We start from the raw sequence: 23,312 nt of genomic DNA on the forward strand, positions 1-23,312 counted from the left end.
GAATGCAAGGAGAGTGCAGAGCATTTTCCAACAGATGAGACTGTAGCAGAAAGAGCTATGTTTGTCTGCACCAGACCCAGTTGGCCAGGACAGATGGGGTAGAGTCTCTCATGGCTCCTGACAGATGACAGAGATGAATCCACTGTGGATATCAAACCCAAGACCAAGGGTTTCTGAACCCCAGGGTGGGGTCTGGGGTTGGGGATGGCTTGGTACAAAGTACCAGCACAAACCAGGCTCTGTGTCCTTATTTATTATGACTACGTAGTCCATATTCCTCTGCCCACTCATCCAGAGTCCAGAGCCCAGGAAACCTCTTGGCTGTTCTGCCAGATCCAAGAGCAAAGTGCGAAACGGACTGGCTAGTTCACGCAGAACGGCGGAGCTTCAGCTGCCCAAGTGTGTGTGCAGCCAAAGCACAGTGTTCATGAAGCTGTCTGACTCCACCTCCACCTCTGACAGCGCGTGGGTGCTTTTGGGATAGAGCAGGAGCCTGTGTGAGCAGCAACACATGAGGTTGGAGGATCCTGTCCTGCTTACCTGCCACGGACTGCCAGGACTATCCTCTGACACTCACCGAACAGGTACATTCCGGGCCTTGAGGGCACGGTAATACTCCATACCCTGCTTGAAGGGTACACGCCGGTCCTCTTGGCCCAGCATCAGTAACACTGGTGTCTTTACCTAGGTTTTTTGGGGAGCAAGGAGCTATGGTGAGCTGAGCTCTGGATTCAGGATGGCTAGGTGGCACACACACAAGGATGCCTGGGTACCTGAGGGATGTACTTGATGGGTGATTTATCCAGCATCTCCTCCCACACATTCAGGTCTGGCAGGCAGTCACTGCTATACCGGAAGCCAGCCTCCACCACACACCTACAGAAGACCAAGCCGATGCAGACTCAGGATCTCCATGGGAATTTGGGGTAGAAGGAAGGACAGGGGCCTTTGATGCACACTCACCAATCAGGGATGTCAGTAGAGCCCATCATGGAGGCAATGTTGATCACCGGGTTCCGGGCTATACAGGCACTGTAGGTGTCTGGGTACTGACCAATCAGGTGGCAGGAGAGGAAACCACCATGGGAACCACCCATAAGGGCCACACGGCTTGCATCAAAATGTTCCTCCTGAAGCACCTGCTCCACTGCAAACTAAAAGGTAGGCAGAGTGTACTGCAGCTAGCTTCCTGTCAGCTGACTAGAGCCATGGATCCACCCTCCCTGTCCAGGAGCCCCAGCACCCTGCTACCTGGACATCCTTCACATCCTGGTGGCCCACATTGCCTGGGAGAGAAAGGATGCTGTCTTGGCCAAAGCCAGTGGAGCCACGATAGTTCACTAAAAGTGGGAGACAAGATAGTTTTCTCAGCTCTCTGGACCCCAATTCATCTATCTGTGAAGTAGGCCCTGGGACCAGCTGCATCACAGGCTGTCAAGGGGAAGTAGTCAAGAAATATGAGGTTGCTACTCAGAGTCCACAGCATCCTTTCCATGGAAGCATCAAGTTAATCCACATGATCACCAGGTGATGGAGCCAGAGGCTGGGTGGTGGCAATTTCTAGTGGTGGTTTCTCTTTTATTTTTTTGAGACAGGGTTTCTTTGTGTGGCCCTGGCTGTCTTGGAACTCCCTCTGTAGTCCAGGCTGGCCTCAAACTCAGAGATCTGTCTGCCTCTGCCTCCCGAGTGCTGGGACTAAAGGGGTGCGCCACCACACCCAGCCGTAGTAGTGGTTTCTAAAGAAAGAAAGAGCCTATAGGAAAAGCCCACAAGGGCGGAGTGACCAGCCACAAGGACTCCGCGGCGCGAACGAGCCGTCAACTGGAAACCCGAGTGAAACTGCGGTCCTTTCTCACCCAGCAGCACTGCGAAGCCCATCTTGCAAAGCATGGCTGGGAACAGCATCCAGGCAGTGACAAAGGATGAATGGGGTCCCCCTGCAGACAGGAAAAAGAGGATGAGCGGCCAGCTGGGAGGGGTGGAGGAAGGGAAGGGCTCTTAGGCAGATACCTACCGTGGGGCATGACGACCATGGGCACCTGGGTCTTATCTGGAGGGTTGCTGGGCTGCAAAAGGATTGCTTCAAAGTCAAGGTCAGCTGCAGGGAGAAAGCAGCAGTCAGCAAGACCAGGGCTCCTTCACAAGGGCTTCCCCAGCCAAGGCCCCATCTGCAGCTATGACATGGTCTGACCAAGGTAGCTGACGACGCATGGACCCTCTAAGGCTTGTGATCTTTCTGCCTACTCAGAGACCCCAATGTCTGAAGAGAGCATTCTGATATAGTCACATAGCCTTGTATGTGGGTCTTAGTTTTCTCTGGGTCTTAGTTTTCTCACCACAGAGAATATGCCTTGGCAGGACCCAGTGCTGATTACCACAGCAGGTACTCAGATCTCTGGATGCTACTCCCCATGACCATAAAAACAGAAACATTTGGGAGGAAATCCTAGAAACCCTGACCTTGGAAGGATCACCACACGTGCTGTGTGCTGGGGATCTGGAGAAGGTGTTAAATCTGTGGTTGGCCCAGCTCACCATATTGCACATTCTCTTGGTCTGGAGGTGGATGCAGCACACGGATGCCCCAATGGATGTCAGGTATAGGTTCAGCCTCCTCCAGGGACACCCAGGACACGGACTGCTCCTTCCCAGCAGGAGGCAGGAACCCAACTTTCTGCCAAGGGGAAGGAAAATGTCACAGGTGGCCAGGTTTCAGGAAGCATCTCTAAAGGGCACAGCATAGCTTCTTGTGAGTGGTATATGCCAGTATACATCCACACATGAACCACTCCCAACCACTACCACGTTTCCTGGCCTCTAGGTTCTTCTGTCTCCCTGTACTCTAATACCACCAGGACTGGGCACTTCTGTGGGCACATTGTTCAGGACAGCACAAATGCTAGCCCCTTGTTCTTACTCACGAGTGCCATACCCAGTGAATCATAGGACTGGGCTGGATCCAAGTCTCTGCCCTTCTACCTGCTGACCAGCCAAGTCCAGCCTTTGGGCTCAATTCTGTTATCCTGGAAGCTTGTAACTCCGGCCTTCTAGCCTGGGACTCACCAATACTCACCAGGCTCGGGGGCAGGTTGGGCGTGGAGAACTGTGCCACCATAAGGTCTTGGTCAATTGTAAGTAGCTTCCAGCTTCCAGCTGAGCCCCCTAGAGGAAGCAGATGACAGTAGTGCCTGGGGGGGACCACTTTTGTGCCTTTGACCCTGAGGTGTGCCTCTTATGAACACTTAACTGCACATGTCCTGGGTAAGCCTCGTGTTCAATCCCTTGTTTATCTGACAGACACTGGCTATGCTCAGGAACTGCCAGACCTAGGGACACAGAAAGCTACCATGGTACTCTACCTACTCCAATGGCTGCCATGTAAAAAGGATGGCGGCCTAGCCCAAAAAAACGGGGTTGAAGAAAGGGGACTGGTTGGTGGGGTCTAAGGTTTATTCATTCACTTATTTATTTAGGTCTATTAAGCAATGAGCTATGTCCTGACCCAGAGATATAGAATTAGAACAAAATTTTGGCATCTGTGGTGGTCTGAATGAAAATGACCTCCACAGGGTCACAAGGAGCAGCACTGTTAAGAGGTGTGGAATTGTTGGAGGAAGTGTGTCACTGGGGGTGGGCTGTGAGGTCTCAGAAGCTCAAGCCAGGCCGTGTCTCTCTCTTCCTGCTGCCTGCCTGCCAATCCAGATGTGGAACTCTGGGCTCCTTCTCCAGCACCTTGTCTGCCTGAGTGCTGCCATGCTCCTCACCATGACGACAATGGATTAAACCTCTAAACTGTAAGCCAGCTCCAATGAGATGCTTCCCTTACCACCATGGTCGTGGTGTCCCTTCGCAGCAATAGAAACCCTGACTGAGACAGCATCTTTCTGGGGGAGGATGTAGAGTCAGGGCAGGCTGAGCACTCAAAGGCCGTTTCAGAGGCAGACAATAGGCTTACTTGTGGAAAGTAGGGAATCAGAACAACAGAGGTTTCTCCAAGGTCTGGGAAGGAGGTGGATGGCTGCTGACAGCTTGGCAAGAAAGGTCTGCAGACTCTGGGGTGGGGCGGGGCTATGGGGCCAGGGCTTAGGGAGGCGAGGGCAAAAGGGCAGCAGAGTAAAGGCGGCAGGCAGTGTGTCGCTCGGATCCTGAAGGCCGTGCAACAGTCAGTGTTAAGAATGACTGAGCGGGGCTGGAGAGATGGCTCAGAGGTTAAGAGCACTGGCTGCTCATCTAGAGGTCCTGAGTTCAATTCCCAGCAACCACAGGGTGGCTCACAACCATCTGTAATGAGATCTGGTGCCCTCTTCTGGTGTGTAGGCAGAACATTGTATACATAATAAATAAGTAAACCTTTTTTTAAAAGAATGACTGAGAGTACCACTGCTGCCTCATGTCAAGCTCGAGCTCCACTCCTCACATGGCTGCCTATCCACCACCCTGCCCTCACCCCTCTGCAGACGTCCTGCTCACCAGCTGTCAGGGAGGTAACACTGCCCGTCTGGGTGTCCACAGCAAACAGGTCCTTAAACAGAGGGGAGACCACATGTAGTACCACATCCAACAGCCCTATGAGTCCTATCCCTATTTCTTTCTACAATCTTAGGGACACTTTGGCTTATGGTGATGGCTACTGGATCCAGGTTCAAATCTCAGTTCCTTCATAATTTACCTTCCCAGGCAAGGTACAGGAAGCAACTGAGCCCCACTTGAGATGTAAGAACAAATGATATCACACCCAAAAGACCATGGCACACTATGGGTACCCTCACTCATCCTTCAAGGAGAACTCATCTAGTCTCCATCAACTGGCCTTATAGTGTTTGGGGACCCATCTCAGAGACAGGCCCAGGTTTTCCACTTGGAAAACAGGCCTAGGGGTCTGCTGTAGGGCCCCATGACATCTGATCCCCTCAAGGAAAAGCAAGTCCAGCAGAAGGTTGAAAAGACTGGAAGGGGCCAGTAAGACTTTGGGGCTGGGCATTCCTCTGGGCACATATATCCACTCTGCCCCAGGTCCTGGGCTCCTTGGCAGAAATCATAGGGCAAATGTCGGTGTTCCCTCTCAATATAATCAGGACTCTTACCTGCCGGCTGCGCTGCGCCGAGTCAAAGACCACTCTTTGGCTGTCAGCCGACCAGCAGCCCAGAGGCAGAAGACTGCAGTAGATCCCAGAGAAGTTCTCTGCAAAGACAGGCGGGCTTGGGTTGCATCTAAGAGTGGAGGTTTGGGGGACCAAGACTATGACGTTGGGGAACGCACACAGGACCCCTAAAAGCTGTGGTAGAATGACAGTCCCATACATGAGGGCACCCTTACAATGAGGAGTTTACCCTTACAATGAGGAGTAGGAGGTGGAAGGGGAAGCGGGAGGGACTTCTGAAGGACCTGAAGAGGCAGAGCTGCCCAAGCCTCTGAGGCAAACATGGCTGTTTTCCTATGAGTTGGTCTCTTTTGGGCTCTGGCAGCACTAAGTGCCTTCACACTAAGATAACATGTGTTTGTCCACTAGAGTGCTGAGTACAGCGCCTTCATGGGGTCTCAATGAGCCCCGTCCTTCACCATCTTCTTCTTCAAAAGGTGGAGACAACTACAAGTGAAGAAACAGAAGCCCACGGAGGCCAGGGCACTATCCAAGGACAGATAATGGGTAGAACTGAGATTCAGACTAGGTCTCTAGTATTGTGTCCTTGCAAACTATAGAAGACATGTGCTAAGGATGAAATACAGGGTCTGCACATGCTAGCCATGTGCTTACCACTGGGCTATACTCCCGCTGTATTCCTGCAACTTTGTCCACTGGACTCTTGGAACTTTCTGGGTGACTTTCACCCCATATCCTTGGGATGGCCTAGGGTTGTAAGCACCTGATGTCAAACCTCTTGGCCAAGAGCCACCTTCCAGAGGAGCAGCTGACTTAGCCTGGACAAAGGTTGCTGGGGTGGGGTGGAATGCGGAGCAACACAGAAAACCCTCGACCCAGTACTTCTCAGGCAGAACATGCTAAACTAGTACACTTCCTGAGGCTCAGCCCAAGCCAACTGGGGCTGCTAGGATCTCAGTTTGGGTCTAGCCAACAACTTTCTATTAGACTATTACCCACACTAGTATCTTCTATCCCTGTGGGGGTTGGGCACAGGGCTGGACCAGCAAGGAGGATGGGGAACACATAGCAGAACTAGAGGCTCTAATGATTTCCCTGCCGGGCACCTCTCACCTCCTAGCTGCCGAGGTACAATGTCCACCACCACTGAAGTGATCTTGGTGTACCAGTCATACTGCAAGAGAACACAATGGTCAAACCCACCACAGCATGGATCTCAGGGCACAGAGCTCTATATCTTTCCCTTGCAATGGCAACTCTGGACAGCCTTGGGGAAAGGTGGGACTGATATATTTCCTTTATGGTATCCCAGACCAGATATCCACAAGGGTCTCAGATAGGCATGTACCTTGGGCTTCTGTCAGACACTCAGAGTTCTCCTTGGGCAGGGGCTGGGACTGTGTAACCCCCCACTATATCCTAGCTCCTTGTAGAGCCTGGCTACTTGTGGACATCTCTGTAGTTGGAGGATGCTCTTGAGGTGGTGAGCCCGCAGAGTACTCAAGCCTCCAGGTCCTACCTTGAAAGGTCAGGCCACTAATACAGTGAGGATAGGAGACGACCCGAGGGGGAGATGATGCTGATCCTTTAGCTCTCATCCCCTGGCAAGAAGCTAACCATCCTTCTACCCCCATCCGTCTCCAGCTCACCAGGCAGAGCTGGCTACACTGATGATGAGGGCCTAGAGATGGGTACCGCAGGTAGACGATGCGACACTGGTCTGGGCTCAGGCGAGGAGAACAAACAGCCAGGGAATCATCCGAGAGTAGTTCTAGGCCATACAGAAATATGAGTATCACGTAGACAGGGAAAGGCTAAGGTGTGTCAGGAAAGCACACGTGGGTACCAGTCACTCACCACACTTTCCCCCGCTCAGGTCCACATAGTACAGGGCTGATCTGGAATGGTCAGAAAGACACTCAGCTCCACGGTCAGATGGACTGCAGGGTCCTCTGCCCTGACCTACTTCCTCACCTGCGATTGGTGCAGAAGCGGATACCTAGCCGGAAGGGTTCGTGCCACCAGCCCACAAACACTACACCTGTGTCTCCAGGGGCCCAGAAAGCCTGAAAACAAGACCACAGGGAGGTATAAGCAAGAGGTACTTGCTCAAGCAGGAAACCCCAACTACAGGAGGGGCACAGGCTAAGCTACTGCTGACCTGTCCAGGGGACACATTTTCAGGGACGCCCTCAAGCACTGAGATGTTGCCACTCTCGATGTCCAGCACGCAGAGAACAGGGATGCTTTTGGAAACCATGGTTTCTCCCCAGTCTTCGTAAAACACAAACTGATCCCCCTGAGAACAGAGGACACTCGATGCCCAGAGTGTCTACAGAACCCTGCCTGCCTCCTGGAAGCTAGTGCCTCCCCAGGTTCATCAGGTGCAGTGCGGGGAGGACACTGAGTTACAGGGTAGCCCGGCAGGGCCTTCAAGGCCTGGCCACACCACAAGCACCTTGATGGCCTGGTCTGGCTTCTTCGGCCTGGCCATCTCATCATCGCTGGCACTGATGTCCAAGGCTTTGGTTTGAAAGAAGGATTCAGCCTTGGGGCGCTTCTTCTCCGCCACATACAACAAGTGTGTCTCTGAGTATGACCAGGAAAGGCAGCCAAAGCAGTCTGGATGCAGGGAAGGACGGTTAGGGGAGCCCAACGCTATGGCTGACCCACCTTGCCACCCTGCCTGCTTACCAGCCAGGTGCCTCACCATCCTCATACACAGGCCCGTGTTTCTCCAGGGCTGACAGGTTGAAGCTCTTGAGCTTCCGGTTCTTCTCCCAGACCTGAGGACATCCGGGCATCAGGCTGTCTGCCCCCTCAAAAGAGCCTTAGCTGTGGGGCTGAGTCACCGACGGCCTGCCACCTTATCCCTTGCAAACTCACCTCCAGGAACTGTTTTTCCTCCCCTGACACTGGGCCCCCGGCCTTGCGCAGTACAGCTTTCATGGTGCCCGAAGGAGACTCTCTGCTCAGCAGCCTGAGTACAGGGTTGTAGGTCAGGATTAAGCCAAACCCTAGCACAGCCCTGCGCTGCCCCTTTGCTGGTCACAACCGCTTAGGTGAGACTCGCTCTCTCTCTCCTTCCTTCCTTTATAAGCCTTAAATCAGTCTTACAGGCTCAGAGGAGGCAGCACAGGAGACTATCTCCCAGCTAAGACTCTCGAGGCTCTGATCCCACACCAGCTCATGAAGCACTTCCAGCCTCAAGCTAGCTCGCCTTGTCTCTCTTTCTTAGGTTAGTGACTTGACTCTCTCCAGATTACCAGGGACCTAGGACCTAGTTTGGAAGAAGCTTCTAGTTCTTATCAAGCCATGTCTCCAGAGACCAAACAAGCTCTCAAGGAACAGGGATCTGGTTCTTCTTTGAAGGAGAACTGAACTGCCCAAAGTTGTCCCTGGAGGGGATAGGCAAAGAGCTCTACGTCCTAAGGACACATGGCGAGCATTCATGAAAGGCTGGCATGGCAGGTGGCTGTGGTCTGGTCTGCAAACTCCTGCGCTCACACTTACTCCCCCCGGGTCTCCACACTGTTGCCCGCAGGCCCGGCAAACACCACCGAGTCTCCATCATGGAACACTAGGTACTGGCGGCAGAATCGGATGTTCTCCATTCGTTCCAAGTCCCTCTGAGTCCATTCTGCAAGGGAGGCATTGAGGGTGCTCAACTTGTCTGGGCCAGTTTGGGTCACTGCCCACCAAGCGAGGCCTACCTTTCCCTAGTAAAGCCCGGGCAACTCTTCACGTGACATAACCTACGCCCAGGCTTCCAGAGCCTGAGCTGACAGCCACTGAGAGAGAACCCACTGCGGACCAACCGTGGAATTTTCAGGGCGGCATTAACACGTGTGCAGGCTGGAGAGCCTTGCGAGGTCCACACCTGGCACCCAAGTCTGAATTGCACTCCCACACCTTCAACTGATTCACGGGCATTACTAACCAGGAAGGCCAGTACAGCCCCCGCAAACACCTGTGCGCAGGAACTACGGCCGGCCGGGGTTCCTCCCCGTACTCGTGCGTGCCGTCAAGCACTCCCCACCTCGCCATCTGGGTGCACTGCCCGTCGCCACCCAGTTCCCTCGGTCTACACACCAGTGTGCACCGTCCGATAGAGGCCCCCATACTGCGTGGTGACCTCCGGGCCCAGGCAGGCGGCGCTCAGGGTAGGCTGGCGGCTAAGGCCCCGGTACAGCGCTGCCGCCTCCTGGGGCTCACTCAGCAGCACCTGCGCAGGGGACACACCAGGGTCAGGCTCAGCCCGGGCTACGGAGGCCACGGGGGCCGCGGGCCGAGCCCTCACCTGACGCTCCATAGTCCTTCCTCTCCGCTAAAGCCCGGAAGTGAGTCTTAGGGGCGGGGCCTAGGGCGGCCCCCAGTTTCCGCTACCCCCGGAGGCGACCTGGGACAGGCAGGGCCGCTGGGGCCAGTCGGCAGGGGGCGGGGCCTACGAAGGAGCCGCCCCGAGGGGAGGGGCGGTGAGCTAGTGAAAATAGGCTAGGCAAAGGGAGGCAGAACCTGGGAGTCCTGGGCATTTTAGAGAAGGGGAGCAGTGGGGACCCGAGAAGTGAGGCAGCGGAATACAGAGCTGATGTTCGGGGATAGGCGAGGTCTGGGAGGAAGCTCTGAGCATTCGGAGGGCGGGGCTTCAGAAGAACACCAATGATTCCTAAAGGATGAAAATAAGGGTGGGAACCGAACACTGAGACTAGCGGGTCCGTGAAACCCGTAACGTTGCGGGGCAGGGCATCCGCACGGACTTCTTTTAGCTCTGGGGCCGATTATGAGGTCTCTCCCCATCTACTGGAAGCCAGACAGATAGGAGGAGAAAACGCAGGTTCCTGGGCGGAGCCCTGGGGCGCCTGGCAAAGAAGGGCGAGGTTGAACTCTCAGGGTGTTGCCCCGGCTTATCGATGACCAGACTTGCCCTAAAGTTATCTGTTTCCACAGCCTTAACCCGCCCTTCTCAGCGGCTCAGTGCTGCGAATCGTGAGCATATTGGGTCTCAGCCGACCCCAAGAGCAGAGGTCCTGGTGGGGCAGACTACACCTAAGAGCAGCGAGCATGCTGTGGAAAGAAGAGCCTAGGCAGACCCAGGACTAGGTTGACTTAGGTGACAACTGACAGCAAGAGCAGTTGGCCAACAGCAGGTCTCTCCCCTCCTCCAAATAGCTTGAGCCTGACTGGTCTTTCAAACCAGCTCCGGATCCCCTTGAATGAGTGCTTTTCTTCTTACCCAAAGCAAAATTGATATTCTTTTTGTTTTATCTCTGTTTCTTATTTTCTAGTGATGCTTGAGTTATATTTAGTTTCTCTACATAGTCCTGGCCTCGAACTCACAGAGACCCACCTGCCTCTGCATCCCAAGTGCTGAGATTAAAGGTGTGGACCACCATATTCAGCTTGAACTATTCTTTACTATGTGGGGAACTAAGGTCTCTCAGCTATGAAAACAATTCTGAGGTTGGAACGAGGCAGGCAGATGTAAAGCTTGCTTGGGAGCACCAGGGGGCAGCACTTGCTTGTCTAGCTCTTGAGAAGCAGGATCCTGAAAACTGCCCCGTGCGAACACATTGGCTTTGGACTGACCTTTGCACCTTCATGGAGGGTCATTCTTGAGGGGTGTGGGGGGTGGGAGTTGAGACAGGGTTTCTCTGTGTAGCTTTGGAGCCTTTCCTGAAACTCACTCTGTAGCCCAGGCTGACTTCGAACTCACGGAGATCCGCCTGCCTCTGCCTCCTGAGTGCTGGGATTAAAGGCGTGCGCCACCACCGCCAGGCCATGGAGGGTCATTTTTAAATGGCTTGGTGTGTTCTCAGTCCCAGTTGTACCAACACATCTGAAATTGTGCTCTTTCTCACGTTTTTTCTTTAACCATGGAGAATATTTTCACAAATTTGGGTATTTGCTTGTTTGGCTAAGAATTCCCACTTTAGAAGTCATCCCAAAGACAGTCCGGAGGTTGTTTATATCAAGTCCTTTTATTTTGATACCACAGAAATACCTTGTCACAATACAGGGGAGGGACACGGAAGTACCACGAGTTCTCACAGAGCACGGGAGGACGGCACACAGTTCACAAGGTCATGTGGAGGACTCGGGTCATTGCACTTACAACTGTAAACTTGTTTGTTTGACTTTGTACAGCACTCTTCCCCCTCAAATAAAGAAGGAGAGAAGGAAAGAGAGGGAAGGAAAAGCAAAAACAAGACATGGAAGCTAGAGGAAAAATGTAGATGGCCACTACTCTCCAGGGTTCCACACTTGGAGAGGAGCTGATTTGACCCCAGAGGCTGAATGAGTCTCGTGCACGCACACACAAACACACACACATACATACACACATTCATGTACACGTGCTTACACACACAGTATCTCACGACTTCTATGGCTCTCCGGTGCCACCCGGTGCATATGGTAGCAAGATGCTGGCACCCAGGGAGACAGAGATGGCATCTCCAAAGAGTTTCAGTTGATTAGATCTGTCCCTCCGACCCTGTTGGAGTCCGTGATGACAAATATTTACAGCATGGGGGGAGAAGGGCTAATAGGGCAGGACTGTACCATCACGGCAAAGGACCTGCCTGAAAAACTCCCCAAAGGCTCCAGAATACAGGCCGGAATTGCCGCCCTGCTGTTCTCTCATTGTGGGCCCTGAGACCATTTGTCCTCCTCAAGAACTAGGAAGGCAATGGTAGAACTGCCACTATGAAGTGAGCGTGTTGAGGCCTTGGGTAGGCAGAGGAGGGTACTCTTACTTAGGACACTGAGGGATATGGAGAAGGTCTGGACTCTACCCAGAGACTTCTTACCCATTTGGAGATGCACCCATTGCTTACCGTGTCCTACAGCAGCTGCCCGCCTCAGGCTCTCATAGCCCCAGAGTTAACACAAGAGCCAGAATACCCATGACCTAGAAGACTGTCGCAGTCATCTTCACAAAGGGGCAAAGATCTGTCCTGTGGGTACAGCCAGAGATGTAGTGGCAGATATCAGAAATGTCAAACTCAGAGTTTGGCCAGAAAAGAAATTTCCTGAAAAGTTAATGCTTTAGAGCCTAGTGGGCCTGCCAGAGATTGACCTGCAGACATCCTGCCTGCTCTCAGCTCCTAGTCCAGTCCCTAGGAGTGGAAAGGGTGACAGCCATGTTCCCAAGTGTCTAAACAATGGGCACATCCTGTCCAGACCTGGGCCTGTGTGGCTGAGTTCCTCCATGTGGCCTTCTTTCAGCCCTTGCTCAGATGGCCCTGCAGAGCCCAAGTCTGATCTCTAAGATGTCCCATAGCATGAAGAAAGCCAAATCCCAGGTACTCAAGGTCTTAAGTTTGACACAGCTTCAACTGTCCCATCGACAGTCGCCAAAGGTGGGACAGGATTCTACTCGGAAGGATTTGTAGGCCTTGAAAAAAGCATGAGAAATGTGGACCCCTGAGAAATGCATGGTACAGACCAGAGCACTCTGAAGGAAGGTCAGACCTTGATGGGTCAGGCAGTTACTGTCCGCCCTACTCCTGGATCAGAGAGATGCTGACAACAGTGGAATACGTATGCTTCAGAGGAAAGGGTAGGCAAGTCCTGGGGACAGATGCAGAGAGGGCTACACAGGCCATTCACTAAGTTTTGCTTTTGAGAAACCTTCTGAGCTCAGCTTGCTGCTGTTATGTGAGTAGTTGTTCTGGATATTTTCAGGCAGAGAGCCCATCGCCAGCTCTTCCTGAGCACCCTATGACCCTGGCTCCAGATCTCCTGGGTCACAATCCTTTGAGACTCCTCATCCAAAGGAAAGGCATAGAGCAGGTCTAGTCAAGATCTAGGGATCCTAGGGTACACCCAGGCTCTGCTCTTGACTTCTGCCTTTCCACAGATGTGGCCCAGCTTTGCCCTTGAGCAGTGCTCCACTGCAAAGGTGTAGCTGGAATCTTTTGGCTCAGGCCTGGGGTAGGAGGGGGAAATGATATACAAGTAGGAATCCTACAGCAACCCACAGAATATTCATACGCACGCATCCTATGCAGGCTCCCATCACTGTCTAGTTTGAGGTTTCTTTTTATCTGCTATCATAGACAGATAAAGAACTGCAAGGTGTACAGGGCCCTCACTGCCTGCTCCGTGGCCTGGCATACTCAGGTAGTTCTGGCAGGTCTTTACTAGCTTGTGCAGAAGTCAGGGAGAGGTGCTCCTGAAGGAGAGGTTTGGAGGCAAAAAGAACTCCAAGCGAGAGGGTCGAGCATTTAAAATAAATGAAATCGTGCAAAGAGTCTGCGAGCTGTGCATGCTCCACTGCGAGAGACAGGCGGTGACTCACCCGGCAGCAGCGAGTCCTGCCACAGGTCAAACATGCCACAGACTTAGAATTCACACGCACGCACGCGCACACACGCATGCTCTCACTTTCTCTGTCTCACACATACGCACTCACACACACAGAAAGTGGGGACAAGGATTGGTTGGGGTGGTGATATGAGCAGATCTATCCAGTTTCTCAACTGCGTGCTTGCAATTAACTCCTTATATGTAACATGGAATTTATTAAATATTAACAGTTGTCTTTGAGGGTTTATATTTCATTGCATAGAACATTAGAGATGAGACTGTGGCTGTGCCCGAGATGACGGGAGGCCTCCAAGGGAAGGGCTTTGGGGAGACATGCAGCCCAGTCCACCAGGTGAATGGACAGAATCACACTCCCCTTACCCCACGGGGCTCTGAGCCTTTCCCTTGGCTGGTGCGGAAGTCCTGGCTCCTCTGCTCTGAGCACACCCACTGCTGATGGCTTAAGAAGGACTGGAATTGCACAGTAAACAGGCGGGCTGAGGGGCCTCCCAGACCTCGCCCTGGGTTTGTGCTCTTGGTGGCCTGCTGCCCGCTATTGCTTCTAAATCAACATTTCTCCCTGTGCTGAGCAGGGGCAGAGCAGAGAGGAAACCAACCCATCAGTCACAAGGTGGTGGAGGGGAGAGACACGGGAACAAAAGCAAAGAAAAGAAAGGGAGAGAAAGAAAAATAAAACAAAATAAATAAATAAATAAATGTTCATGAGGTATACATGTAAATCAAACTGGAATGATTAAGGCTGTTCTTGAAATCAAAAGAAATCCCCAGGTGTACGGACGAGGAGCCGGCTGGTCGAGACAATGGCGGTGCTGCTGGGATGCTCACAATGGCTGGGGGATGGCTTTGAGATGATGGCAGGCATGCTGAGGATGCCGCCATCCACGGGCTGGGAGGGGCCTCAGCCGGTGCCCACGCTGCTCGTCGGTGCTATGGCCTCTTCCTTCAGCGATGAGACAGTGTTAGGTCCTAGCGTTTGTAAAGTTCTCCCAAACCCATGCTGGCCATGCGGAGGTCTGCTCCAGCGTCACCCAGAGGGCAGGGTGAAGGGGGCAAGGCCTTATGGCCACAGAGGGATCCGGGCCAGCTGGAATGTGAAGGAAACGGAGCCTAGGGCCCCCAGCCCTCAGTCAAAGGCCCTCTCCAAGGCTGTGGAAAAACTTCTGGCATCTTAGAGGGAGGGCAGTGTGCACCCAAACTCTGTGTATAACGCATTGGAAGCCTGGCTGGCCAGGCCACGGGAGGCTGTGGGAAGAGCAGCAGCCACAGGAGCAGCAGTGTTCTGGTGAGGGCTCCTCTCTCCCAAGGACAGCTGGCCTGAGGAAGGCAAGGTCTCTGGAAAGACAATGGAAGGGCCCCCAAGCCAATGGTCCCACTGGTCCAGCAGACGCTTCACCTAGGCAGCTGCTGTTAGAAACCATCCCGTGTTCTGCTGAGGCCTGCCTGCTGTGGCCCACCCGGTGTGAAGCTTTGGGCAAGGGTTTGCCAGATTGGAGATGCTTTGAAAAGAGGAGAAAGGGAGGGAAGAAAGAAAGATTTTTTTTAAGAACCCTGGGCATAGTTTCCCACCCTCCTCATACTGCTCACAGACATTGCCATGTGCAACAGCCAGGGTCCTCTTCACCCAGAAGGTTCCATCCATCAAGGCATGGAGAGGTTAGTATTTGTGCAAGTTAAAGACCACAGAGAGAAGGATCAGAAGAAGGAAGAATCGGATCTCCAAGACAGGACCTCCTTTCTCTCTCTCCTATTTGAGACAATAGGGTGACCCCCCTACCTCAGCCTATGGAGTAGCTGGGACCACAGGTATGTGCCACCACATCCAACTTGCCCTTTCTTTTTCCTTTTTTAGTGTGTGTGTGTGTGTGTGTGTGTGTGTGTGTGTGTGTGTGTGTGTGTAGATTAGAGGGTATCTTGCAGGAGATGGTTCTCTTCCACCTTCTATCACGTGGGATTCATACTAGGACTCACTCAGGTCATCGGGCTTTGGCAGCAAGCATCTTTACCCTCTGAGCCCCCTTGCTGACCCTTGGCATTGATTTTGTAAGAAGAGTTCCTTCTTGTTTTGCTTAAGAGCGTAGGAAGCCAGGTATGATAGTGCGCATTCACAATCCTCGTCTTAAGCAATGGAGGCAGGAGAATGACTAAAAGTTGATGATCAGCTTGGTCTACATATATTGAGTTACAGACCAGTCGGCCCTACAAATGAAATCCTGTCTCAAAAATACAAGAACAAACAAAAGAATGAGAGAGACGAGGTTTTGTTTCAAAAGACAAGCATCTCCTAGCTCATCTCTGACATAAAAGACACCAGGAGGTGGACACAGAGCAGCTTTGACCACTTAGCCCAATTGCTGGCCTAGTGCCGGAACCAGAGGGAGATCTTAACTACAAAGTCGTGGTCCTCAGTGGCCCGCCCACACCGTAGCAGGATGTGGAGCACAGTACACCTGTGCTACCTTTCCCTCTTGTAGTTCTCTGGCCCCAACCCCAGGCTGGGTCCTGCCCTGAGCCTGAGCCATGGGCTGTCGCCGCCCCCCACCCCCCGCCCCCTGCCCCATGCCCTGAGTACCATCTGAGATTTTACATTTGTTCCAGGGAATGCTAAGAAAATGCTGAGCTGAGAGGGAACGTGGCCGGTGTCCACTGCCCTCCAGCAGAGCCAGGGAGGATGCTGGCTGCACTGGGGGGGGGGGGGGGTGTGGTTAGCACAAAGCCCAAGCTCCTTACACGGCCCTACAGTACCCTCCCCAAATGGCTCCTGCCACTGTGCCCTCCGCTGTGGCTTGTTAGTGCTTGTCTTTGCCTGTCCCTGAAGCCTACCGGCTCCACTCAGTAGCAGAGCCTTTGCCGCAGTGTGCCTTCTCAGACCTTAGCTCTGACGACTTCCTTTAGGGCGGCTCTCACTGTTTCAGAAACTTCACGACACTTGCCACCTCCAGAAGCTCCTTCCGAACTGATATTTATTTATTTATTTATTTATTTATTTATTTATTTATTTATTTATTTATTTATTTATTTACTCACTATGTGGCCCTGGCTGGTCTAGAACTTGCTCTGTAGACCAGGCTGGCCTCAAATTCAGAGACCGTTTGCTTCTGCCTCCAAGTACTGGATCAAAGGTGTATGTTACCTTACGTGGCTAAGTTTTTATTGTTTTTATTTTGAAACTTACTCTTTGTTTCCCTTAATGGACTGAGGACTCGAAAGGACAGGGACTTGGTTCTGATTCCTGTGTGTCTCCAATGTCTAAGACAGGGTTTGGCACATACCTGGGGCTTGACAAGCATTTGTTGAGTAAATAAAGGAGAGATTGGACCTTTTCAGTGCCTCCCTGCTCCTGAAATGACTGGCAGTCCGTGGGACGTCTGTCCCACGAGCAGGCCTGATCTAAGGAAGGGCACTTACTGCTCCAAGTCTCCCTTAGAGTGACTAGCTGTGTGCCCCCACCCCGCCCCCCACAGATCTCCAGATTCTTAACTCCAGACTGGAAAAGGAGCAGGAGATGAGAAGCCTCGTGCAGATGGCATGATAGATGACTCCTGGCTGTGCAAGGAGCGACAGCAGCCTGGCTGTTCTCCCCCACTCTGGACGAGGCACTTCCTCTTCTGTCCACAGAGGCAGGGCCAAGGCCAGGATCAGGGCGGGCTCCAAGAGGGGGCATCCCATCTTCCTTGGCCACTACAGTCTAGGCAGAGAGGGCTTCTACCTGAGCCTTCCATTCTCTTGCTGAGCTGACCTAGAACGTGACTGAGACTAGCTGACCAGTGACAGCTGTCCCTTCGTGTTCCTTTTCTGTCTGCCTCTCTCCCTTAATCACTCTGTCGTCTTGTGAGACACAAGCACAACCCGTGAATCTAAGTGTCTTGACTTCACGCCCAAAACCACTAAGTTCTGCAGGGTTTGGTGACACCAGCACCAGGCATTAGTGTCGCCAATGAGACCCATAGTCTGTCCTGTCCTCCAGAATGACTTTGAACTCAGTGTCCAGAATACAGACCTGACGTTGTAGGGGTACAACTGGTTCCACTGGGCCCTTTCCCAAGGATAGTTGATTCACTACTGTGCCAGCCACCCTGCCTCTGAGGGGGGTTGCTAGACCCATCCCAGCTGGAAGAAGCATACCAGGTCCTTTTTAGTTCATACCTTCAGGAACGGGGCCCTTCACCCACTTTTCTTGCTATCTTTTTTTTTTTTTCGAGACAGGGTTTCTCTGTGTTGTTTTGGTGCCTGTCCTGGATCCCACTCTATAGACCAGGCTGGCTTCTAACTCACAGAGATCCACCTGGCTCTGCCTCCTGAGTGCTGGGATTAAAGGCGTGCGCCACCACCACCTGGCAACTTTTCTTGCTATCTAAACCTGGTCCTGACACTCACTGTTATACGCAGAGTCCAGAGCTGCGCCCAGGCCTTTGACTCCAGAGATTTTTCCACAGCAATGATATCATCTTTCTTCAGGTCTTCAGGAACCTGAGGAGCATTACAGAGGAAGGCTGTGAATTCCACAGCATTGCCTGCTTCCTTATAGCCCAAGATACCCCATCACTTTGAAAGTACTGCGGGAGGGCTGGGATGGGCAAAGGGACATTAGCCCTGCTTTCCTACTGCTGGGGACCTGTACTGAGTTGGCCCCATGTCTGAGGCTCTGTGTAGTGTCTTTGTTCTTTCTCTTTCACACTCCAGAGAGTACACTGTAGCTCTCACTGTACCATCCACTGAAGACTGGACTCTTCCCAGAGGACTCCTACTTTGGGATTTCAGAGTTCCCCCAACCACCAGTAACTCAGGCCTTTCCCAACATATGACAGGAGCAAGCACTCACCCTTCTGGACACAATCACCAGAACGAGGAAAATTTTTTGCCAAAAGCAGAGACAGCTATGACACAGAAAATAGAGAGATGTCAGGGAACTGGACCAGACTCCTAGTCACAGTAAGGCCCAGGGAGCAAGGACTACCCAGGAAACACTGGGTACCAGCACGTGGTCTGTGACCCCCCACCTGCCCCCAATCCCTGTGTGGATGACCCCCCCTCACCTCCACCATGTGCCCACCCCCCCAACCTCCACCCCCCCACCCTCACCTGAAGTGCCACCCATGTGGGACCCACCGAGTGCCACCTGGACCACCTGTGTGGACCCGACCCCCACCTCCACCAGAGAAGTGCCCACCCATGTGGACCCGACCCCCACCTCCACCCGAGAAGTGCCCACCCATGTGGACCCGACCCCCCCTCCACCGAGAAGCCCACCCTTGGACCCCCCCCCCCTCCACCAGAGAAGCGCCCACCTGTGTGGACCGACCCCCACCTCCACCTGAGAAGTGCCCACCTGTGTGGACCCGACCCCCACCTCCACCCGAGAAGCGCCCACCCGTGTGGACCGACCCCAGGCAGTGTATACCTTCTGTCAGTTTCCCAGCTTGCTCTGCTGCTCCACCAGGGAGGATCTTGGAGAATACACTCTCCCCATCTGCCCCTGGCTGACCCGCAGGTGCTCCTGGGGTCCCCCCAGGCCTGGCTCCAGGTTTCACCCCTATAGGAAAGAAAGCATCGTCATGAACAACACCGTGGCTCGTTTGAGGTCTGAGGAGGAGGATCTGAACACAGGTAACCTGGGAGGTAGAAGAAGGTGGGCTAGAGGAATAAAAAGAGGAAGATGAGAATAAGAAGAGGAGAAAGGCTGGGAGGGCAGGAAATAGAGGAGACGGGTAAAGGTTAAAGGGCAGAGAAAGATGAGGGGACAGAGTAAAGGAGGGGAGGGTAAGGAAGGGAGAATAAGAAGCTCAGTTGGGCGGTGATGGCGCACGCCTTTAACCCCAGCACTCAGGAGGCAGAGGCAGGCAGATCTCTGTGAGTTCGAGGCCAGCCTGGGCTACCAAGTGAGTTCCAGGAAAAGGCGCAAAGCTACACAGAGAAACCCTGTCTCGAAAAAACAAAAAAAAAAATAAATAAATAAATAAAAGTCATGCTCTCTAGTGCCTTCGAGGACGGAGTTCTCACTGGTCCAGGCTCATTTTCGGGTAGGAGGTCCACAGTCTACTGGGTACTTATGGGGGATTCGTGAGAACGTGGGGGGAAGTGAGGTACAGGTTTGGTATAGGGAAGGACCAGTCTGAGTGTTCTGGGCGTAGCTCACCTGCGGGTCCAGGTCCTGGAGCTGGCTGGGCCTGAGGAGCCCTCCCCTGTTGGGGGGCTTTGGCTGCTGCTTTGGAGCTGCTCGCCTGTTCTGCACGTGGCTGCAACACAGAACCTGTGGCTGAGATCCCGCTCACCCCCACCCCTGCCTTGAGACCACAGGGACATCCAAACTTCAATTGTAGCATCTGCCCTAGGGGAGTCGGGGACCCAGGCACAGAGCTAACTCACCAGTCCTGCTGGCTGGGGCCCCGGGGCTGTGGTGGGGCCTGGCTGAGGTTTCCCTGCTGGCTGGCTGGCAGCAGGGGCGGAGCCCCGGGCGGTTGGCTGGCTCTGTTGCTGCAGCCGAGCCTGTGATGGAGCCTGCTGGGGAGCCTGTGGCCCAACACCTTGCTGTTGCTGCTGCTGCTGCTGCTGCTGCTGTTGTTGCTGCTGCTGCTGCTGTGGCTGTGGCTGGCGTGATGCTGTGCCTGAGGGCATCTGCCTGGATGACTGCGGCTGTGACTGTTGCGGTCCTGGAGCTGCCTGCCGGCCTTGCATCTGTGGCTGTGACTGGGGTTCTGGCTTTGGCTGCAGCGCAGTGGACCCAGAGTGGGCCTGCCGGGAACCCTTCTTGCTGTCAGAGGCATGATGGTATGCTGACGGGGCACGGGATGGCTGTGAGTAATCAGCAGAGCTGGGGTACCCAGGCTGACCCTTCTTCTGCATGGCAGGGGCAGGGCTGGCCTGAGGGTGAGGTCGGGTCTCGTGGCGACCCATGTCCCGAGCATGTGGTTTGGCAGCACGCCGTCCTGGCTCCTCACCAGCATGGCGGCCTGAGTGCCTCCCGTGGTCACTGTGGTGCCGGTGTTCCTTGGCTGAGGCGTGGCGGCCTGGACCACCCTCATCATGAGCCCACAGGCCCTCCTCAGGGGGCTCATCGTAGTCATGGTAGCTGTGCCTGGCAGGGCCTCGCTTCTGGGAGGAGGAGACTGCATGACCCCCATGGTGCCTGAACCGGTCGGAGCGGGCATCTCGGGGCTTATCAAACCAGTCTGTCTCCTCCTGGCCCAGGTGATACGCTTCAGAGACCAAAAACAGAACACCATCAGCCCCTGGCTAGCCGGAGAGGAGACCTAGCTGAAGCCATGCAAGGGGACCAAAGAGTGGGTACCACAGCCACAAGCAGGTCACTAGGTCCCCACCCTCCAACAACCAGGAACCGGGGTACAGGGCCACCTGCAGCAGGAACCACAGATGAGATGCCAAGACAGACTCTGCTGCGACATCTTGGGGCCCAGGGTCCCACAGGCAGGCAGACCCCCAGGTGCTGAGCATTTGCAGAGATCACCCCCAGCTGCCATTACCTTCGCTGTCAGAAACCACGCAGTGGGAATCATCCAGGATGTAGCCCTCCTCCCGCTTATATGCGTGGGCCCGTGGTCCGTCCTTGACATGTTCCTGGACGTCAGGCATGGAGTGGCTGGAGCAGAACGGTGGGCAGGTGTCCCCAGGGGGAAGAGTACCCCCTGCAGGGCGGGGCCGCCCTAAGGGGCTGACGGGACTCTCCTCTTCAGAGGCCTGGCTCCTCATGGGGGGCCGTGCCCGGCCGTGGGCCATGCTCAGGGACGAGGGCTTGGGGCCCGCCTTTTGAAGTCGCTCCACAGCCTCCCGCTCCCGCTCATACCCTTTGCCTCGGCCACTGAAATCGTGGCTAGACAGCTTCTCCCCGCTGTATGCGGACGCCACGCGGGACCGGCTGCTGCCACCGTACATGCGGTCATCCTCCTCTGCGGGGTCCCGGCTGGACACCCCGTAGTACCTCTGCTGCTCATACACATTCTTCTTGAGCCCGTAGGTGATTTCATCCTGGAACTTTCTGCCCCGAGAGGTCAGGCTACTGCTGACGGAGGGTGTGGGATAGGAGGCCAGGTCTGACTCCACATCCTTGGCCTCCTCGATCGGCGAGAACTTGGAGATCTTTTGTTCCATGCCTTGCTTCCGGTGCTTGCTACGCTTTGAGGAGGTGGCAGCTGGGGCCAGGCTCTTGGAGGGATGCTTGGGCCCCATGGGCCCTGGACCATACTTCTCTGCTCGAGCCCCATGCCTATAGTCACTGTCTCCGTAATAGTGGGTGCTGGCTGCCCGGCCATTGCTCTCCAGGCTCCGGTGATGACCAGATTTCCCACGGGGGTCATATGAGTCCTCCTCAGATTCTTCCTCACCTCTGCCATAGCAGCAGGGCAGTGTGGGTCCCTCAAGGCCAGCTGGTTCTCCAGGCTCTTTCCCAGGACGCCCACTGACTCCCCCCGGCCCCAAAGGCTCCAGCCGTTGGCTCTCTGCGGCAGTGGGGGTGCTGTCCTTCGTCAGCTCACTGATGTCGTCAATCATCACGTAGTTTCGAGGAACATTCTGCTCCAGACTGGTGTAGTGGGAGTCAGAGGGATAGGCAGGGGCTGGGCTCTGGCTCACACTGCTTCGGTCACCGCCCCGGGGATGCTCGGGGGCTTTGCCCTGGTCATAGCTGCTGCTCACTGCTGGACTACTGTAGCTAGTTTCAGAGGGGGCTGAAGACATGGTCACAGCAGGGCTGGTGATCACCTCGTAATTGGTGGGTACCTTCTGCTCCAAGTCAGCTAGTGAGGTCTGACGTGGCTTCTGGTGGGGGGCACGGCTGTCAGCTTGGACCGGGAAATGAGTGCTCTGTGTGGTTGGCATGGGAGTCGGGGCTGCATAATGGCCCGTGGGGTGGAAAGCCTGCTGGCCCGGCAGGCCAGGCTCAGCTGGGTAACTGGTTCCAGGAGGGAAAGCGGGTGCTGGGTACGTGCTAGGGCCAGTGTAGGCGGGTGCCTGGTGGGCTGGAAAGCCGTTCTGAGTTGGTCCACTGCTGCCTGCGGTGTACTGTGGGGCTGCAGGTGGGAACCGGGGCTGCTGGAAGGCAGCGGGGCCGGAGGGGGTGGCAGGCACAGCAGCTGAAGCAGGGTAGTCCACATACTGGCCAGCGGGCGTGGCGCAACCCTGGAGCCGCAGCTGGTTGAGCTCGCTGTCAGACAGGTAGTCATGATGCTCACCAAGGCCACGTAAAGGTGGGTAGTCACGGCCACCCCGGTCTTTGGCCAAAGACTCTTTGCGCTGGGTGATGCCCAGCTCTAGGTACTTGAGCTTGGCATCAATCTCCTTCTCCTCCTCGTCCAGCTCCGCCTGCTTCTTGCGCAGCTTGGTGGACTCATGCTCCACCAGCCGCAGGTCCCGGTCCAGCTCCCGGAGCAGGCTGGCCTTGGTAGCAGGGACGGTGGTGGGCCCCGCCAACCCTCGCTGCAGCAGACTGGCTGCGTACAGCTGTGAGGGCACCTGGCCAGCCAGGGGAAGGTGAGCTTCCTCTGGAGGGGGGCTGGGCAGTGTCCGCTTCACCTTGCGGACCAGGCCGTTGGGTGGCAGCGCCGACACCTGAGACAGAGGGAAGGTGGGCAGCACTGAGACCCGAGGTGTGGGTGACTTTGAGGCATGGGGTAGAAGAACCAGGTCTGGAGGTTCTCCAAGGCAGGAGCTGGGCTCCACACTGTTGATGCCCTGCTTCCCAAGCAGCCTCAGGGTCTACCCTGCCCACCCTCTGGTCTGGGCTTCTTTGCCATGAAGGGAAGTCCTAGGGTCATTTTACAGTCCTTTCCAAAGCTTTGGGCAACAGGTAGGTGGTGAGGGTCGGACTGCGTTCTGTGTTGTGCACATCTCCAGTAGGCTTGCCTGTCACTGAGGTGGGGGAAGATAGGT

The 23,312-nt window shown here is 54.6% G+C and overlaps 2 protein-coding genes across 2 annotated transcripts in view; both read right to left on the reverse strand.

The window, feature by feature from the left end:
* Positions 1–237: 237 nt before the first annotated feature.
* On the reverse strand, positions 238–9,510 carry Apeh (acylaminoacyl-peptide hydrolase). The gene is made up of 22 exons (XM_028886996.2): positions 9,403–9,510; positions 9,195–9,327; positions 8,616–8,742; positions 7,989–8,082; positions 7,813–7,888; positions 7,561–7,724; positions 7,264–7,401; positions 7,077–7,168; positions 6,960–7,000; positions 6,752–6,873; positions 6,216–6,276; positions 5,085–5,182; positions 4,471–4,522; positions 3,074–3,162; positions 2,536–2,674; positions 2,015–2,098; positions 1,857–1,937; positions 1,252–1,340; positions 964–1,154; positions 774–876; positions 578–684; positions 238–493 (listed from the first exon to the last, which is right to left on the reverse strand). Exons 1-22 carry the CDS (start codon positions 9,412–9,414, stop codon positions 388–390), a joined length of 2,199 nt encoding a protein of 732 aa, XP_028742829.1. The 5' UTR covers positions 9,415–9,510; the 3' UTR covers positions 238–387.
* Positions 9,511–11,061: 1,551 nt separating this feature from the next.
* Positions 11,062–23,312, reverse strand: part of Bsn (bassoon presynaptic cytomatrix protein) — a 92,447-nt gene continuing 80,196 nt past the window's right edge. Inside the window, 7 exon segments of the mRNA XM_028886995.1 lie at positions 11,062–14,929; positions 17,808–17,900; positions 18,253–18,307; positions 18,832–18,963; positions 19,567–19,666; positions 19,797–20,626; positions 20,912–22,991. Coding sequence (XP_028742828.1) covers positions 18,267–18,307; positions 18,832–18,963; positions 19,567–19,666; positions 19,797–20,626; positions 20,912–22,991 — 3,183 coding nt within the window. The 3' untranslated portion in view covers positions 11,062–14,929; positions 17,808–17,900; positions 18,253–18,266.

This window comes from Peromyscus leucopus, chromosome 7, assembly GCF_004664715.2.
Source record: "Peromyscus leucopus breed LL Stock chromosome 7, UCI_PerLeu_2.1, whole genome shotgun sequence".
NCBI lineage: Eukaryota > Metazoa > Chordata > Mammalia > Rodentia > Cricetidae > Peromyscus > Peromyscus leucopus.

Excerpts from the sequence above, each read along its gene's own strand:
- Apeh (XM_028886996.2), bottom strand. Across the intron at positions 7,001-7,076 it reads CGCTTCTGCACCAATCGCAG|ATCAGCCCTGTACTATGTGG; the intron begins GTGAGGAAGTAG and ends TGACCATTCCAG. Across the intron at positions 3,163-4,470 it reads TGTTACCTCCCTGACAGCTG|GGGGCTCAGCTGGAAGCTGG; the intron begins GTGAGCAGGACG and ends TGCTTCCTCTAG.